General features: G+C 40.7%; 1 protein-coding gene across 2 annotated transcripts in view; it reads right to left on the bottom strand.

Annotated features, from left to right (window-relative positions):
* Window positions 1–9,177: 9,177 nt before the first annotated feature.
* itpk1a (inositol-tetrakisphosphate 1-kinase a) overlaps window positions 9,178–19,356 on the bottom strand; it is a 237,623-nt gene continuing 227,444 nt past the window's right edge. For both annotated transcript variants that reach the window (XM_072568316.1, XM_072568315.1), the window contains exon 11: window positions 9,178–13,473. In XM_072568316.1, coding sequence (XP_072424417.1) covers window positions 13,157–13,473 — 317 coding nt within the window. In that variant the 3' untranslated portion in view covers window positions 9,178–13,156. The remainder of the gene's footprint in view (window positions 13,474–19,356) is intronic.

Genomic DNA, 19,356 nt, shown 5'->3' with positions numbered 1-19,356 from the left:
CCAATGGTACCGATGGTGAAGCGTGAGGGGCCTATTTGGCTTTGTGGGGATTTTAAGCAAATGGTAAACAGTTTTGCACAACTGGATAAAGACCCAATCCCTCACAGAGAGGACTTATACACAAAGTCAGCTTTTCTTTTTGGGGAGGGATGTCATTCATGAAACTGGACATGAGTCAAATGTACTTGCAATTACAGTTAGATGAGAATTTCCAGAATTACGCTACAATTAAATACCGATAAGGGTTTGTACCAATATAAAAGACTGCCAATTGGGTATCATCAGCCTGTGCAAGTTTTCAATGGACGATGGAGAATATTTTACAACGTCTACCCCAGGTCGCTTTTATATAGATGATGTGCGAATAGCAGGGAAGACCAATGATGAGCACTTAGCGAATTTGGACTTTATGCTGAGGTGTTTCTCCCAGGCAGGTGTATGCCTTAGAAAGGAAAAAGTATGTGTTCAAGGTACCCCAGTGACCTACTTGGGCTGCAGAGTCAACAGGGTTCCACCCATTGGAAGGTAAAGTGATGATGATCAAAGGTGGCCCAGCTCCCAAGTCTGTACCGGAGCTCAGGACTTTCCTTGAGCTGGTGGATTATTACAGTAAGGTCATACATAACCTGGTTCCATCCGGGCACCTTTCCATCAACTCCTAAACAAGGGTCAGCCTTGGAAATGGTTGCGTAGCCAAGCCATAGCTTTCAGGGAAGTGAAAAAATGACTATCATCCTTTAAATGCACTGGCACACTATGATCCCAAGTGAGATCTAGTATTGACATGCACTATGTCCCCATATGGCATCAGGATAGTATTAGCTCATAGCTGGTCTAGTAGGGAGGAATGCCAAATAGCATATGCATCCAGGACTTTGGCTCATGCAGAGTGTAAATACACCCAGTTAGAGTTGGAAGGTTTGGCTGTCATATTTGGAGTCAGAAAGCTCCACCAATACCTTTACTGATGTAAATTTGTAATAACCCCTGGTAGGGCTCCTTAAAGACAACAAAGCAGTGCCAGCAATTGCTTTAATTTGAATTCAGCAGTGGGCTCTAATACTAACTGGGTATAATTGCAAGTTGGAACACAGTCCAGGATGGCAAGTAGTGAATGAGGGCGTATTGAGCTGCCTCCCACTGGCTGATACACCACCAGTGGTACCGCCACTGGAAGAGTCCGTAATAGTTTTAAATTTTCTGGACACACTTCCAATTGTTGCTGACAATTTCAGACTTTGGATGCAGAAAGATCTCATCCTGACGAAACAGCTGGCAGTGGTGATGGGGGAAACCAAAAGAGCCATCACAACCATTATTATGGGGAGCAAGAGTGATTGTCCCAAGCAAAGGTCACTACCAGATACTGTGTGAACTCCACCAGGGTCATCCAAGCGTTTCCAAAATGAAGAGTTGGGGAGACTTCATGTCTGGTCAGGATTAGATGCAGACATAGCCACATTGTCGGGCAGTGTCCAGAGTGCCAACAAGGGCAAAACTATCACCAGCAGCTCCGCCTAATCTTGAGAACAGCTGGATTACACGACAACTTTGCAAATCATTTCATGGGCTCAATGTGGATGCCCCTCAAAGTGGGAAGACATGTATCACATTCATTCCTCAAACACGGGAGCCATGATAGAAAAACTGCGTTCAGCTTTTGCGATACATGGACACTCTTGGAAGCATTGGTCACAGATAATGGGTATCATTTACTAATGGAGAATCTGAGTATTCCTAAAGTTGACAGTGCGGTGCTGGAAAAAGCACAGCAGACCAGGCAGCATCTGAGGAGCAGGAGAATCGATGTTTCAGGCATAAGCCCTTCATTAGGAATGATGCTTTGGGCCGAGGGGCTGAGAGGTAAATGGGAAGGTGTTCGGCCTGCGGTGGGGGGGGGGCGGGGGGGGGGGGGGGAGGGGATGGTAGCTGAGAATGCAATTATAGATGAAGATGGGGGAGAAGGTGATAGGTCAGAGAGTGTGGTGGAGAGGATAGATGGGAAAGTTGAGAGGTATTCATCATATAAGGACAGCTCCATATCATCCCTCATCCAATGGTCTGATCATGCAGCATTGCCCTTTGTGAAGGGCACTGCTTGTCACTGGCCACTTGGGTGTTTTAGTTCTTCCTGGTAGTGGAAATTGAATAAATATTTGTACACCTTGTGTCTTTCACCGTGCCCCACACTTGCACACACACGACATGGTTGCTGGGGAAAGTATAAGCACTACCACAGTTAGATGATAGTGTGAGGGGAAAAGAAGAAAAACGAAAAAAAAACAGGAGTGTCAGAACCCTGTCACTCTGAGAAAAAGAAGAAAAAAAAGTCAGACATCCTGTTCACCCTGAGAGCTGGCTCTGAGGGAGTTGGATCAGTGTGAAGACAGAAAGAGAAAAAAAAGATAAACAGGAGTGACAGACATCCTTTTCACTCTGAGAGCTGGCTCTGAGGAAACTGGATCAGTGCTAAGGATCCTACACATGTAACTCAAGGGTGAGTTGATTAAAAAAAACAGGTGTGTGCCTGCTCCTGGGCCTGACCAAACTGGCCATAAACAGGAGCAGGCAGCGGGCCATGGAGGGGGGCGTTAGGGCTGATTGCCTGCCCCTCTTCCACGGTTATATCAGAGCCTGTGTGTCTCTGGAAAAGGAGCATGCAGTATCTACCAACACCCTTGAGCTGTTCAGGGAGAGGTGGGCACCATAGGGAGTGGAGTGTCTCATTTCCCCCCCCAACTCTATTTTGATTTAATCCACCCCCCCACTTCACTTTTTGATCACGCAGCATTGCCCTTTGTTGAGAGAAGGGCACTATTGGTCAATGGCCACTTGGGCGTTTCCTTTCTTCCTGGTGGTGGAATACAAGTAAAGATGTATGCATTTGTTGGTCTTCACAGTGCCCTACATCTGCACACACACAACATGGGTGGTGGGGTAAAAGAAATACTGTTAGGCAATAGCATGTGAGAAATAGAAACAAAAATCTAAAATAAACAGGAGTGTCAGAGGTTCTGTTCAATCTGACAGCTGGCTCTAAGGGAGTTGAATCAGTGTCCAGGACTCTCTATTTTGTGTCAGGGAGGGGACTGACTCTACGCTGGCTGGGTCACAGTCAATGTGTTGCTGCTGCTGTTGGTTTCTGCTTTTTTGGGAGAACCGGATTCCTAAACTGGCTGGTTTACAAAGCCAGCTTTGTTAACTGGTATTCCTTCTTTATTGAGGACTGATTTCTAAACTGCCTGATTTACACAGTCAATGTGTTTCAGGTGTAATTTAGCCCTCATTAGGGAATTGTTGTTACAGCCTGTGTTTTACTCTTTTTTTATTTTGAGAACTATGCTGATTTTCTGGCTGGGTTTAGCCCTTGCATTTTGGTTTACTTTGTTTTTTGAATGTGTTTGGACTGAGCTCTTGTTAGAAAATATATCTTTCCAGATGAGCTGTTCCTGTGGGTAGGCCTCTGTAAAGACTAAACACCTGTGTGTGGTGGGAGCTAACCAATTTCTGTGTCTTGGAATTTGTAAAGGTGTGGTTTGCTCCCAATGTACTCTGTTCTTGTGAGTAGGCCTGGTTTTCTGTGGACAAATCAGACCTCTATGGAGAATGAACACCTGTGTGTGTGTGTATTTGCAGTCTTCATGAATGGACTCTATCTCTGACAATGCATTCTGCACACTGGAATGGACTCTGCATTTTGAAGAGAACGGTTTATGGTAATGGGTTCTGCAAACCGCCATCCCAGGGAAGGGGATGGGCTATCTTCAAGGTGGCCAGAAGGTGTGTCAAGGCAGTTCACAGGCTGGATGGCAGGTCAGGGTGGGCGAGAGCCAGATGGTACGTAGGGACAGACAGAGCCGAAAGGTAGGTAGACCCGAGCCGAAAGGTAGGTAGACCATCCTCACTGTTATCACCCCCCCCCCCAAAGATACTGGGGTGGGCTGTCCTTGAGGTGGCTGGAAGTTGTTAGGGTGAGAGAGAGCCAGAAGGGACCTGGGACAGGCTGCCTTAGAGTGGCTGGAAGGTGGGAGGGACAGGTGGCTTGCTGAGTTGCTGGGATGGGAAATGGGGGCAGGGAAGGGGGATGTCTGTATTCTTATGCACTGTTTCTTATCTAATTGGAACATCTTGTATGTATTTGTTACTGTTATGTTTGTGATGACAAAGTGGGATTTGAGCCTCCTTGTCATTGATTGCTGTATATAGCTGTTATTGTTAATTGTTTATAAACTGTAATGTTTAATAAAATACACGGGGGATTCAGTCTCATCATTCTAGGGACTGGCTTGGAGCTGGGCAGGTCAGAGATGGTCTATGTGCACATGTAAATAAAGGGTGATTTGATGACAGGGGAAAAACAATAAATAGGAGTGTCAGAGGTTCTGTTCTCTCTGAGCTGGATCAGTGTCAATGACACTCCATTTGCCTCAGTGAGGGGACTGACTCTGAGCTGGCTGCCCACATCAAATGCATACTGCTACTGTTGGTTTCTGTTTGTTTTGGGGGGAACATGATTTCTGAACTAGCTGAATTATATCGCCAGTTTGTTAACTGGCATTCCTCTTTGAGGACTGACTTTTTTTTAAACTAGCTGATTCAATGTGTTACTGGCGTAACTTATTTCTCATTGGGGAACTGCTGTTTCACTGACTTGTGTGTTGGTCCTTTTCTCAAGAGTATGTTGATTTTTGTAGCAGGGCTTAGCCCTTGCACTCAGGTTTTTTTTTTGAATGAGTTTTCATTTTTTTGTGTTTGGACTGAGCCCTCATGAGAAAATACATCTTTCCAGATGTGCTGTTCCTGTATGGTTAGGCCTCTGTAAAGACTGAACACCTGTGTGTGCGTGCTGGGAGGTGAGCAATTGCTGCATCCTGAAGTGAACTTTGCATCCAGGAGTGGACTATTCCCCCAGTGAATTAACTGCTCCTTTACAATGTACTGTGTTCCTGTGAATGGGCCTGGTCCTTTTGTGGATGGACCTGGCCTCTGTGGAGACTGAACACCTGAGTGTGTGGTGTGGACTCTGCCTTCAGGAGTGGACCAAACCCCTGTGAGTTAACTGCAGCTTCACAATGTACTGTGTTCTTATGAGTGGGCCTGGTTCTCTATGGATGGATCAGGCCTCCAAGACTGAACATCTGGGTGTGCACTGCAGGTTATGCATTTGCTGCTAGTTGAAATAGACTCTGCCTTCAGGTGTGGTCTCTGCCTTGGTACTGGAAACTGTTGTGAGGATTTTAAAGAATTGTATTAATGTATGTGGGTTTTGTAATTAATTGAGTGTAGGCCAGAGTGGGCTAGTCAGTACACTGAGCAGGCAGGAGCCGGAGGGTTGATGGTTGGCCTGGGGTGGGGGGGGTGGGGGGGGGGATGGTCTGGGTTAGTATGTAGGGTGGTTGGCACCGAGGCATCTGATCAGTGTGTGGTGTGGACGGATGTCAGGTGTCTTCTTTTCTATAGGTATATTGGGCCAGTGCATAGAACACAGTCTTGTCTGTGACTGTTACTGTTGTTATCTTTGTAACGATTACAAGTGGGATTTGAGGTTTGTCCTCATCTCCCTGAAAACTGGCTCAAGAGTGATGTCTGGCTTTGTTGCCTTTTTCCCATGTATTTTTTGTGAACTGCTTTGTTTATTAACTGTATTTTATAGTGTTTAAAAAAATATATTACACACACACGTCAGAGGTTCTGTTCACTCAGCTTGGATCAGTGTCAAGGACTCTGTAACGAAAGGGTGACTGGGTGATGGGATAACTCCTGTAGAGTTATTTCAGTGGGGGATGGGTGAGAAGATTTAGCATTAGTAATAAAGCACTGATCTTTGGTTTGCTGCCAGGATATGGAATCTATTGATTAGTCAGGCTTCAAACTCTTCCCATAAAGCTATCAGAACCAAGAGAATGGTTTCAATTGGCTGTTTAATTGACTTAAGTCAATCTGCTGCTTGAGTGAGTATCCACCACTGCAAACTTCTCCCCACAAAACATTCACTAGTGAAAAAGGCCCAGAGGCAGGAAGCTAATTTGCTAACACATTGCTCTCCAACTCACTTGATTCCAATGAGTGATATGCAAAGGTCCTCTACTATCCTGAATGGACATCTCTAAACCTCAATCCAGAGTGATATTCCAGTCTCTACACTCTCTCTCCCTCCAAGATGTACAAGTAGAGATTAATGTTGTGGCTCGATAATCACGCATCAACTGTATTAAATTATCCAAGATTCACTTCACTCCAGATCCTTAATCTTTCAAAGTCTTTCAGCCAGTGTTAGATTTGAACCCAGACCCAAGTTAGAAGGACAGTGTTTGATTCATTTCGCTGCCCAACAATAGCAGAATTAAAATCTTTGAAACTGTAAATTTGTTACCGTCAAGATATTGAAATGGAACAAATCCAAGGGTTTTAATTCACTTAGGCAATATGTTACAGTTAAATAAAAATTCTCTATAAAACAAACTTTATGGCAAATATTAAAGCTTGGTTTAAAATGGAAGGCATTAAAATCTCATACTTATCCTTTTTAAGTAGATAACTTTTCAAATAAACAACCCTTCAGTTCAACCTTTAAGCCAAAAGTACTGGACTGGATGAAGCCATATTGTTTTTGAGTTAAGTGTAGCTTATTAAAAAAGCTCCACTTTTTAAAATCAGGTAGCTGAAGAAAGGTGGGAATTTGCTCAATTCCTCTGAAACTGAACAAAAATTGACCATTTCAACTAACCGTCATTTCACTGTTCTTATTGGGGAGAATTGCCAATCACAACATGCTATCGATACAGCAATGTTTTTAAGATAGGTCAACAATGTGGTCTCTTTGAGCTCAGGATATTTTGCTTACCTGAAAGCATGAATTGGTACAGTGAAGAGAAATAGCATAAATAACTTCTTTAATACAGCTAGAAGCAACTGTCTTCAGGCAGATCCTCAAACTTTTCTTTGAAGTTGACTATAATTTAATTTTAGTTTAAACTAAATTGCCCACTGATCAAGCGTTTGAAAGCTGGAGCTTACTAAAGCAAGGGACTGACATTTTCCCCCCATAAGCACCTCAAAAGAACATAGCACAGACTAAGAGTCAAACATGAATAATCCAATTTATCTTGCATACTCAATTGATGCTACTTACACAAAGGAATGGTCATCCTGCCTCTTAGTGTCATAAAAGGATACTGTTCAGAGAAGACACTGCTTTAACGTCACAGTTCCCCAACTACTAGCTAGTCCAAAAATAGCTCTATTATGAATAAAAATAGCAAGTGTTGGAGCAAGTCTGGCAGCATCCAGGAGAGAGGATTTGAGTTATAAATAGACCTAAATTATAATCGGGCTCGAAATCTTAACTTGTTTTCTCTCTGTCTGCAGATGATGCCAGACCGACTGAGCTTCTCCAGCACTTTGCTTTTAATTTCAGATTTCTAGCATATGCAGGAATTTTGCTTTTAGTTCAATTAAAAGCTGTCTTCCAAATTTATTTCCAGAAACTGGAAAAACTTCAACTAAATGGCAATTTACAGCTCAGTTAGCCCTCTGTCCTCCCAGTTGTAACTTCCTAAAGTGCCATCTCATTGCTTAATAAGGACTTTATAAAAGATAAGCTATTCAGCAACTTTGACAATACTATTTGATATATTTTAAGTGGCTTGACTCTTAGATTTTCCAAAACATCAGCCAAAATTCAGTCTGAAAGTACTTTACCTGAAGTAAGTGAATTTCACTATTTTCAAATAAATAACCTCATCAGCTGAAAACAATTATAAAGTTTCAATCCAGAAAATGAGAGCAAGAGGTTTACAGGGAGCCACTAGAATTTCAAATGTTGGAAAATATTATCAGGCCTGACTGCTATCTCCACATGCAAATGTTTTGTAGTCACTTTATCCAGACTCTTTTAAAAACAATGCAAACTCATTTTTTTTAAAATCTGGTTTTCCACTAAAGATGTGCACACCGAACAGTTCAACATGGAGGTCACAAAGTTTATTTCTCAGTATTCTAAGAGTTGAAACATCACAGGTACTTTAGTGGTTCAATAAATAAATGTGAATGGGATCTTACTTGGGGTCTTTCAATACACACGAGTATTTAAGTGGGTGTGTTTCTCAATGAGAAAATACTCAAAATTCAAGGCATCATCCCAATTAATTGTGCATGGAGACGTTGCCATTTGTGCTTCTGAGTTATGCAGACCAGTAGGGATCCAGGTGAGGGGTTGTATGTGAGCTGGGAATGGGTGAGTCCAATTGACTCGTGCTGTCTGGAAAGGGACTGGGAAAAACCAATAAAACCAGTGCTGACCACATATTTCAATGGCTCTCAGATTTTTAGGCCTAATAAGTAGGGAGGCACAGCTGCCTCACAGCGCCAGGAACCCGGGTTCAATTCCCGCCTCTGGCAACTATCTGTGTGGAGTTTGCATATTCTCCCAGTGGCTGTGTGGGTTTCCTCCGGGTGCTCCGGTTTCCTCCCACAGTCCAAAGATGTGCAGGTTAGGTGTATTGGTCATGCTAAATTGCCCGTAGTGTTAGGTGCATTAGTCAGGGGTGAATGTAGGGGAATGGGTCTGGGTGGGTTGCTTTTCGGAGTTTCAGTGTGGACTTGTTGGGCCAAAAGGCCTGTCGGGAATCTAATCTAAAATCTTTGCCACAAGGAAAATTATTAAATTATAATGAAGAATTTATTTTCTTCCTTTCCTCAACCCATGACAGCAGCATTGTTGCTTTCAATGGCCCAACCAAAGGTGTCTCTTTACTATAATAGCGAGATTCACTAACCATTAATGGGTCTAAGATGGGTTACTCTTCGGAGGGTCAGTGTGGACTTCTTGGGCCGTAGGGCCTGTTTCTACACTGAGGGATTCTAATTCTATTAGGACTTCAACAAGCCATACTCAAATATATTTTAGCTAATAAATTCATTCCAGTCTGGTTTCTTCTCAAACTTTCATAAAATAGAATACTGTAAGTTCAGGTCTAAATCTCAGATCACATTTGAATCTTCAAATGTTAGTCATCAAAGCTTTGCATAATTCAAATTAAAGATGTTACCTTTTGAAGCTCTGAGAATAAGAATAAGCTCAAAAGCATTTTGCCATATAATTCCGAAGAGTCAAATGGTTACCTATGCTTTATGGAAGTGTTCTATTGTACTGTGTTAATAACAGGCTCCAAGAACCCACTTTGGATCTTTTATTGTAAATAAAGAAGAACATTTTGTGAGCTATATTAATTCAGCTACCAAATACACTAGAATAGAAGAAAAAATCTTTTTCAATTGGGCAAAGAGCAGCTCAGTCTTTCTTGTACTCTCCAAGGTACATTTTACCATTGTGTAACTGGGTAAGGTCATAATGAGGACAGCAGTCAAAACAAAAGAAGCATGTTCCAAACAGGGCAAATGCTTCACCCACTCCCCTCAATCCCCTTACAAGTATATTTAATATAGTATCATCGTTACCTTGTTTTAACTCAACTTTACACTGGAAGCACCTTATATAGAAAGCAAAATTACATTAAAGCACTTCAGTCCTTGTTCATTTGTCTCTACGTGACCGACATTTTCTTGTTCATCCCAATATATTTGCGCACTGACATCAATTACATGTGTAAAACCCTTTGAGTCATCTCATCTTTGTCCCCATCCCATTTAAATTTACCCTCCTCTGTTCCACAGGTTATATCTGCCCACTACATACTACTGTTCTCATCAAAAGTGGTAATGTTCATAACTTTGAAAATGTACACATAAAATGTCTTAATAATGCAACATTTACAAAATAAAACACACCGTGAAGCAAGGTTTAAGATTCATATTACATACATATTTCCTCTTATTTTCAACTATACTGAGCTGAAACACAACACAATAGTCACAATAGAAAAATCCAATTCAGGGCTGGATTATTACAAAGGTCTGGTCCCTTGAAGCCAGTTTAAGAAATACAATAATTAAATGGTTAGTTTACATTGCAAAATTCAACTAATGTAGTTACTCTACTTAAATTGGTCTACGATTGGTCACGGAATCATTCCAAAAGGTTTGTCAACATACAGAACCAGAATTCTGTTTTTCCAAAATCACTACATAAGGGGTAAAATTGGAGGATCATTCACTTACATGAGACAGTTGTGCTGTCTTTCATGCATTAAAGTTAGCAGAATAAACAGCAAATTTATTTTTGGTTTTATGTAAGCAGCAATTGTTAAAAAATAAAATGGATAAACTAATAAATACATTTTGGTGAAGCTGTGTAGACTGTGATTACTGGTGCCACAAAATATATATTACATAAAATACATATTATAGACTACACACTCCACTGGTCACTAGAGTGTACAACTTAAACAAATACTTTCCAACTATACAATATTACCAGAAAGCATTGGCTTCTATCATTATGACACCAGATGAACATACAATTTATCTAACTCAGACCTAAGCATTACTAAGGTTCAGATGAACTGTGGTTTCAAAGTCAGGAACTTTTTGAACCAAAACGGCAGGATTCTTCATTTGATGGAAGATGCCAAAAATGCCTACTTAAAACACAAAGGTGCAACCTATTCCAAAAGACTTTAGGACAAGAACTAAATGTATGGGGCAATAAGATGGTGCTACTGGAACAGTTAACACAAAACAAATGGAGTATTGTAAGCAAGAGTATTTCCACAATAGTTTCGCTGAAATAATTGGTCACTGAAGTAGCAGTAATTTTGTTGTCAGCATTTACTTTGAGTCAAACTATGATAATATCATGGATTATTCAGTATTTTGTAAACAGGACAGTGGTCAAGGAAGGAATTTGAATTGAAGGATACTGGCTACTCAAAGCTCATCTACCATTGACAGTGTTGTTGGCTGAATTTTATCAAATCTTACTGAGAAATAACCTTTGCCCCCAAAAAGAAAAATGGATAAATGAAACAGCAAATTAATTCTGTTCCCATACCAATTCTCTACAAAAGGGCAACAGCTCTGAAATTCACATCTGGGAGGAAAAAAACAAGAAGTAACTACGTAAAAACAATATTCCTTGCTTAAAGTGAAGAGCATCAAATCCCAAGAGTTCCTCCCAGAATATTACTGAAAGAATCTACTTTAGCCTGAATTTTCCATTTTGTATTTATGGAGATCAACTAACCCCTTTTGAAATATCCACAACATGAACTGCATCACTTTAAGATTGCAGGTAATGTAGCAACACTTGCAAGCAATAGTGAAGCTAATTAAATATGCCACCTTCTGGTAATATTGTTCATGGAATTGAACTTTGTGAATCTCAACTCAGACAATGAATAAAAAAACCTCTTTTTTATTAAATTGCTAAATTCCCAATTACTTTCAGTAGTTGATATCAAAGAAGGAAGCAGTGCAACAAGGTCAAGCCAATATTTTAAGGCAGCAAGAAAATCACTCATTAATCTCACATCACTTCTCATGCAACGAGACGAGAGAGGAAATAAATCAACACATTAAGATGGCCATCTAATATCTAGTGCACTCAACTTGATTTGCTGTAAACATATTTAGGCCTGGTTTCCATGGCACTCCCAAAAGCAACATGTCACATTTAGAACCACCCCAATGGCTCCAGCCATAATATTTTCTTTTAAGAGTCCCAAGATGATTAGAGTGGTTCAGACACGAGATTGTTACAATACACTCAACAAAGCCCTCCTAAGCTAAATCATGTTAACTGGAGTGTTTATTAAAGCAATAGGTTTAGCCTGATAATGGTACAATTTTGAAAAATTCAAGTACACTGTCTTAAACTTTGATTTTAAGTTTTAATTACAACACAATCCATTGTGGCGCCTAAAATAGATTGCTCAACCAATGTCATCCAGATCTAAATATTTTAGATTTGAGTCAAAAAATATGGATTTTTGCTTTGTTTATAAAAAGGTAGTGAACACTTGGAATCACAAACTTAATCAAATAAAATGGCCATTTACCTTTGGTTTCTAGAGGCAAACTCCCCCCTTTTATTCCTTTAACATAGAAAGCACTTTAACACCTTACTTCTGACTGTTCCCATATTGTTCTAAGATCACCTGAACTGAGTTACTGAAACTGCAGGTCTCTGTTTAAATGCTGAAACACTGATATCATAGGGAAAGAACTAATGCTGACTGGAGTCACTACCCACCATAGCATCTGTAAACTATCAGTTTTGAAAATGTCACAAATTGCTCAATGCTGCTTTTCTAAGAAATAGAACCAAGGGAAAAATATCACTGTTTGCAACATTAAGCCACAAGCATCACAATCTAATGGCTAATACTTTTGTTTAAACTATTTGCAGGTGCATTCACATAGTTGATTTTAGATGAAGTGAAGATCATGTATGGAAATGTATTGTTATTCACAATTTAACTGAAAACAAATAGGATGACTGAAGAGGATGCCAGACCATTATGTCTCTGCCCGTGGAATCTACTTTGTGCATTTACATGCTTTTAACTGCCCTGGTTTAACCTGCCATCAGGTAGGCAAAATGGCACTTTACTGTACATCAATATCCCCTCAAACTAACATTTCAGTTTTATTTAAACTTTAATAACAGAACATCCATTTACTGAACAATTCTCACCAAACAAAGCCAACTACATGTCCTGATCGAAACTTCAGCCAGGTTCTCTCAGATTGGCAGATCACACTAGTGTCTAATAATGTGTAAAATCCACAGAACTTTAATGTCTTGCAGTTTTTAAAATGAACCTAAAGATAACTTTCAAAACAGCTCAAACCATTTGGGTGTTGTGTACTGGTTAAGGTGAACAGTCAAGAGGGAAGAAAGATAAATGCTTGAATATCTAGGACAAAAAGGAAGGATTCCTGATTAACTCAACTAGCCACTGGTGATCGATTCCTGTTGAGAGCATTAGTAATAGCTCCGATGTAGTAAAAGTTCACCAAAGCAACTTTTGCTATGTTAATGTTTAAGGAAAATTAGATTGAGTTTATCATTTGACTTTACCAAAGGATCTGCAACCTGCTTCTCAAAACACCTTTGATACTGTGCTCCAGTCGATGTGTCAGTCTGTGAAATCATTCAAACAAAACACAAATTGTTTTATTGATTTGTTGAAAGTGGTTCAAGTTGATCCCCATTAAAGGTCTTTCCTTGGGCTTGGTCCAGTGTTCTCAGTGGTTATTGTGAAGATGCCTTAGTCGCCACAGGAGCGACACAGTTCTGAAAGTTGGGTGGCAAAGCAGAATTGCAACTTAGTCGTTGATGCTGCAGCCTCTTGCTGCTGCTTGGGTCATCTTCTACAAGCCATGTATCATTTGCTGCCATGGTCACATAGCCTGAGGCGGCAGAACAGGTCCGGTCCCCACAAATGCTCGTCACCTGTTCAGCCGCCTTTCCATTCTGGTTGAACTGAGGAGATTCTGGGTTTTGATCTTGCAGAACAACCTGAATGTGGTTTATCAGTTCAGTGAAGAACTCTGGAACGCCTTCATATCCTGCAAAAAAATCAGACCAGTCATTGGGTTTGGCATAAAAAGCACAGTTTTTGCATCAGTGTGAAAACTTGTACTTGTTAGGAGGCCACTAGCTGTCTTGCGTAACATACAGGAAACCACGTCTTTTTCAGGGAAACCTCATGTTGACATAACTCGAGAGATTTAAGATCAGCTCAATGGGCGCATGGGCTTTGTCAAATTCCAAAATGGTTTTGTTCTAAGGATAGTTTGCATTGCTTTTCAAACGTAGGTCTAAAGTGTTTGGGCGTCTCAAGCAGAGACAATAAATGGATGGTAAATGAGCAAGCTGCCCATTCCACACATTGAATCCTATTGAATAGACTGGACAGATCACCAGGTGTCCGGTAGAATTAGTGGCTAATCAGATACTTCCCATTTTCTGACACCACTGGAGTCAAATTTCTGAACTTCTAAGCTTGAAGGTGTGGAATGAGCAGCACAAATCAAGATTCGAACATTGTTAGTTTCCAACTTTGCCATTGCTACCTTGGGATGGTGGGAGGTTATAGCACGTAGGTTACACAATCTGTAAGATTCTAAACACAATTATCTCTGGACACCATAATTTATTCTAGGCATCTCATACAGACAGTGAGGTTCACCATTGCCCTTACTAAGATGAATTGCTGATTTTAGTCTTGCTATCTTAAAGTCAGCCAAAAGAGATTTTTCTCATGTGGAAATTAAGGGTTAGGTTATTTTGATGCAGAATGAAACCTGACTTATCATATGGGGGGCATTTTGGAGAGACTGACAAATCAAACTATGTTTGCAGCTTTTAGAGAACAAATTGTATTGATTGGAATGAGGTCAACCAGGTAGACAGTACCATGTACTATGTGCATGTAAATAAAGGGTGACTTGGTGATGAGATAATAGCCTTGGTGGAGTTATTTGAAAATAATTTCAATATAAAATAGTTAAGTCCTTGTTAACACTACTTTAGAGACAGGACTGCCCTTTGGCCAATTGAAAAAGGTTTTCTTTTCATAGGAATAGTCTAGGCTGTTCTTAAGGGGATCTGAATTTCTCCCTGTTCTCTTCGCCTTAGCTAACCACTTTGGAATATTTTGTAAGGCAAAGCTAAAATGTCATTAACAGGACCTGCCATATTTATGCATATAACAGCCAATAAAAGTTGGCAAATGACGAGTGCAGCACAATTTGGACCTTTGCCCATATTCCTTGGATTTCTAAAAACACTCTGTACTCAGAGCATTTAAGCAGAATCTAGGCTTTATTCACATTGAACGCAGATTTTAAAAGGTCTTGCTTTAATTAGGCTTTGCAAAAAGACAAACCTAAATCACACAGCCTTTGGAGATGTGCACTTAAATGTTTTAGTTAAAATACCAAAATTCAGCATGCCATATGTAAACATGAAAGAAGATATAATGCAATAATTTTAGAGTGAGATAAGATATCCTATCAAAATTTCACATCCCAGATAAAGGAAAAACCATTGGATTGGTTAGGGCTATGTTCATTGGAGTTTAGAAGAATGAGGAGTGTGGTCTCTTAGAAACCTATAAATTGCTAACACAACTAGACAGGATGAACACAGGAAGGATGTTCCTGACGATCAGGGAGCCTAGAACCAGGGGGTCACAGTTTAGGGTTACAGTGAAGAAATTTCTTAACCTAGAGTGTGGTGAGTCTGTGAAATTCTCTGCTAAAGAAAACAGTTGAGGCCAAAGGTTTGAATGCTTTCAACTAGGAGTTAGCTATACAGTAGGTTCTGAAATAACTCAATAGTTCTGTTCTCATACAATCTCGCATTATACGAAAATCGCACAATAGCCACGCCATTTAATCTAATGTGTTATAGCCAGTACAAGTAAGGAAAGATAGTGTTCTACAAGTAATGGTCTAAATTCTTCAATCGCGTTAAAGCCAACTTGCATTGAAGAAACATAATGCTTTAGCAGAAACAACTGTAGTTCTTATGGATAAAGGGATCAAAGGGTATGGGAGAAAGCAGGAACAGGGTACAGCGTTGTATGATCAGCCATGATCATATTGAATTGTGTAGCAAGTTCAAAGGGCTGAATGGCCTTGTCTTGTTCCTTTTTTCTATGATTTATTTCCCTCCGAAAGGACATCATCAAACCGCATGAAATTCTATAACAATTGATGATAATTTCATGGTCATCGTTACAAAGACCAGCTTTCAATTCTGGATTTTTAAAATCAACATTAAAATCCAGCAGCTTTAGTAGCAGGTTTTGAGTCTGTTAACATTAGTAATCCAGAGGTTGAGGCTAATGTGCTGATACGCTCACAGAGTCGATACACTCACACAGCTTTCATAAAAATTGGACCCCCCATTCAATTTCACTACATTTTAACCTCCCGTCAGCATTAGTGTAGAAATAGGAAAAGTACACCACAAAGTGCCTTCAGCCTATTCTGCTAAAGATGGCCTAGACTGTTCCCTCTTGGGTTTAGGTAAGCACTATAGAAAGGTTACAAACTTATTTATCTGCAAACTTGCTTTCAGCTGACCAGTTGGAGTTTTCTTTGAGTGATTTATGGCATGACCACTTCCATCTAGAAGGACAAGGGCAGCAGATGCATGGAAACACCACCACCTACAAGTTCCCCTCCAAGTTACTCACAATCCTGACTTGGAAATGTATACCGCCATTCCTTCACTGTCGTTGGGTCAAAATCCTGGAATTCCCTCCGTTATGGCAGTGTGGGTCAACCCAGAGTAGACAGACTGCAGCGATTCAAGGTGGCAGCTCACCACCACCTTCTCAACGGCAACAAGGGACCAGCAATACATGCTGGCTCAGCCAGCAACACCCATATCCCACAAATGAATAAAGAATAAAAAGAAAATTATCTACACCCTCTCAATAGAATCTTGCTGCGTTGTATAGGTCTTGTGTATGTATGAATCTAGTGTTTCTTCATGGTATAACAACAGTTCCTTTGACCACTAAAACTGGAGAAAAATATTGCAAATGCTTGAAATCTGAAATAAAGACACAAAGTGCAGGAGATACTCAGCAATTCTGTCAGCATCCGTGAAAAGAGAAACAGAGTTAACTTTTTTTGAGTTGAATCTGACTCTTTCTCACAACCTTTGACCAAGCAGATTAGCTGCTGAGTCTGACTGGGAAAGAATGATTTACAATTATTGTATAAGATTTCAAAAATTAATGTTACAGTCAATAATACCCAAACATGTCCTCAATATTTAGCTTTGTTCCTTGCATTCACCAGGGTTTGTAATCATAGGCTCTATTTATAATGATGACTTGACAATCTGAATATTGAGTTTCATAAGGGCGTTAGCACTGCTGCCTCACAGCGCCAGAGACCCGGGTTCAATTCCCACCTCAGGCAACTGTCTGTGTGGAGTTTGCACATTCTCCCCGTGTCAGCGTGGGTTTCCTCCCACAGTCCAAAAATGTGCAGGTTAGGTGAATTGGCCATGCTAAATTGCCCATAGTGTTAGGTGAAGGGGTAAATGTAGGGGAATTGGTCTGGGTGGGTTGCTCTTCGGAGGGTCAGTGTGGACTTGTTGGGCCGAAGGGCCTATTTCCACACTGTAGGGAATCTAATCTAATCTAAACAGTAGGAGGCTCCTCAGCGCATTGAGGCTGTACCAGCAACGTCAAAGGATCAATGCTGTTCGTCCTACTCTCCTGTTCTTTTCCCATATCCATGGAATATTTTATCCTTCATGCATTTACCAAATTCCCTTTTGAAGGCTACCACAGAATATATTTCTAGTACCCTATAAGCCAGATCTTAGCCACTAATTGTATAAAAGGTTTTTTCTCATTTTATCAAAAGAACCAGAGACAATCACCTTTGGACAACATAACATCTGCGAAGGGTGGGTGTTACAAGCAGATGAACAAAAGCAGGGAGAACATTTGGCACATGACAAATGGAAATTCCAGTTTTATACAAGGTCACCTGTGCATGGTAGGATTGCAGCTCTTCCAAAGGTTCGGATGTGAAATGATACACAAGAGTGAGACTGATTCATCTAGTGCAGAAAGTAAACATCACAGAAAACCAACCACTAAAGCAGTGTTTATGCATTGCAGTAATGTCACCGTTTCCAAAGAACATCTGTGACAGGATGACTAAACTTCAAAAAGAAAGTCATTTGTATGAAAAATAACATCTGCTGAAAGTCAGACCAATTTAGCTAACATCTTATTTTCTTGAGAGAAAACTGCAAAATGAAACATCTATTCATCCGCTGTAATAATGGATGCAGTGAATATCAAACCTCTGATGCACTAGTGAGGATTGTACTTCGTTATTCAAGACAAGAATTTTTAAAAATTATTTTCATGATGGCATTACTGGCTGGACCAGCATGTATTGCCCTTCCCTAGTTTCCTTCGAGAAGGTGGTGGTGAGCTGCCTTCAGGAACCACTGCAGTCCATTTGGTGCAAGTATATCCACAATAGCTTTCGGGAGGGAGTTCTGGCATTTTAACCCAACAACACTGAAGGAACAGGAATGAGTTTCTAAGTCAGGATAGTGAGTGGCTTGGAGGGGAACTTGCAGAGAGCTGACAAACAGCAATCTGAATTAGTACAGGTAGAAGATCCTTTATCCGAACACCCAAAAACCAAAAAGCTTCGAAAACCAAAAAAAGTTTTTTTTCTCACAAACAAGGCTGTTTGGTGAGCAAACAGTTAACTCAAGTCGACACCCACACGATGTGTGTCATTCAGATGCGATGTAGGGGTGTGAGGCCAAGCACTGACAGGCATGGGGTTTCCCTGTGAATGCCCCCAAGTCGACATCCACTCAATGCGTGTCACTCAGATGTGACAGGAGGGGCATGGCCAAGCACGTTCTGACTTAGGAGTCTGCTCCTCCAGTAAGATTTTTTAAAATTTCACCATTAAACTGTCACTATTCTGAATATGAAAGAAGTGAAACTATCATGGTCATTCTAACATTTGAGAGACTCAACAAACAATCAAGGTATTTTTCAATGTATAATTTCAGTTACATCACACTATAAACTTTTGCTATAAATTCTGTGTCTTACAATTGTGCACTCCACAACCACCTGATGAAGGAGCAGCTTCCAATTAAACCTGTTGGACTATAACCTGCTGTTGTGTGATTTTTAACTCTCAAGTTAGTTATTGACATATTCAGAAGCTCTGAGATGGGCAATCATAAGCCAATATATAAAAATGGCAACACAGACAAGGCTATGCATATGCTAAGAGAATTTCCAGGATGAATGAGAATAATATATTGGAAAAAAAAAGGAAAAAATATATGCAGAAAAGCCAGCTGAAAGACCCATGGCCAAAGGGTAAGATGTCAATATTGCAGAGGGCATCACTGGGGAGGCACAGTGGCTCAGTGGGTAGCACATCTGCCTCACAGCGTCAGGAACCCAAGTTAGATTCCAGCCTCAGGTGGCTGTCTGTGTGGAGTTTGCACAATCTCCCAGTGTCTGCGTGGGTTTCCTCTGGGTGCTCTGGTTTCCTCCCACAATCCAAAGTAGTGCAGGTTGGGTGAATTGGCCATGCTAAATTGCTCATGGTGTTCAGGGATGTGTAGGTTAGGTACATTAGTCAGGGGTAAAACGTAGACTAGTAGGATTGGGGAATGGGTCTGGGTGGGTTACTCTGAGGGTGGGTGTGGACCTGTTGGCCAAAGGGCCTGTTTCTACATTGTAGGGATTCTATGATTCTAAAAAGAAAGGGGAATATGTCCAGTTTGGGGGAAAGCAGTGCTCCATCTGCAGCCAAGCATTTAGCTAGTAAGCAGCAAAGCAAGCCTACAAGGACAGTAGCCAATAATTCTGACAAATGACATTACACCATACAAGTTGCCATTGTCAAGTGTAATGATGGTAACTG

Source organism: Chiloscyllium punctatum, chromosome 4 (assembly GCF_047496795.1).
Source record: "Chiloscyllium punctatum isolate Juve2018m chromosome 4, sChiPun1.3, whole genome shotgun sequence".
NCBI lineage: Eukaryota > Metazoa > Chordata > Chondrichthyes > Orectolobiformes > Hemiscylliidae > Chiloscyllium > Chiloscyllium punctatum.
This window is presented reverse-complemented; position numbering and strand designations above follow the sequence as displayed.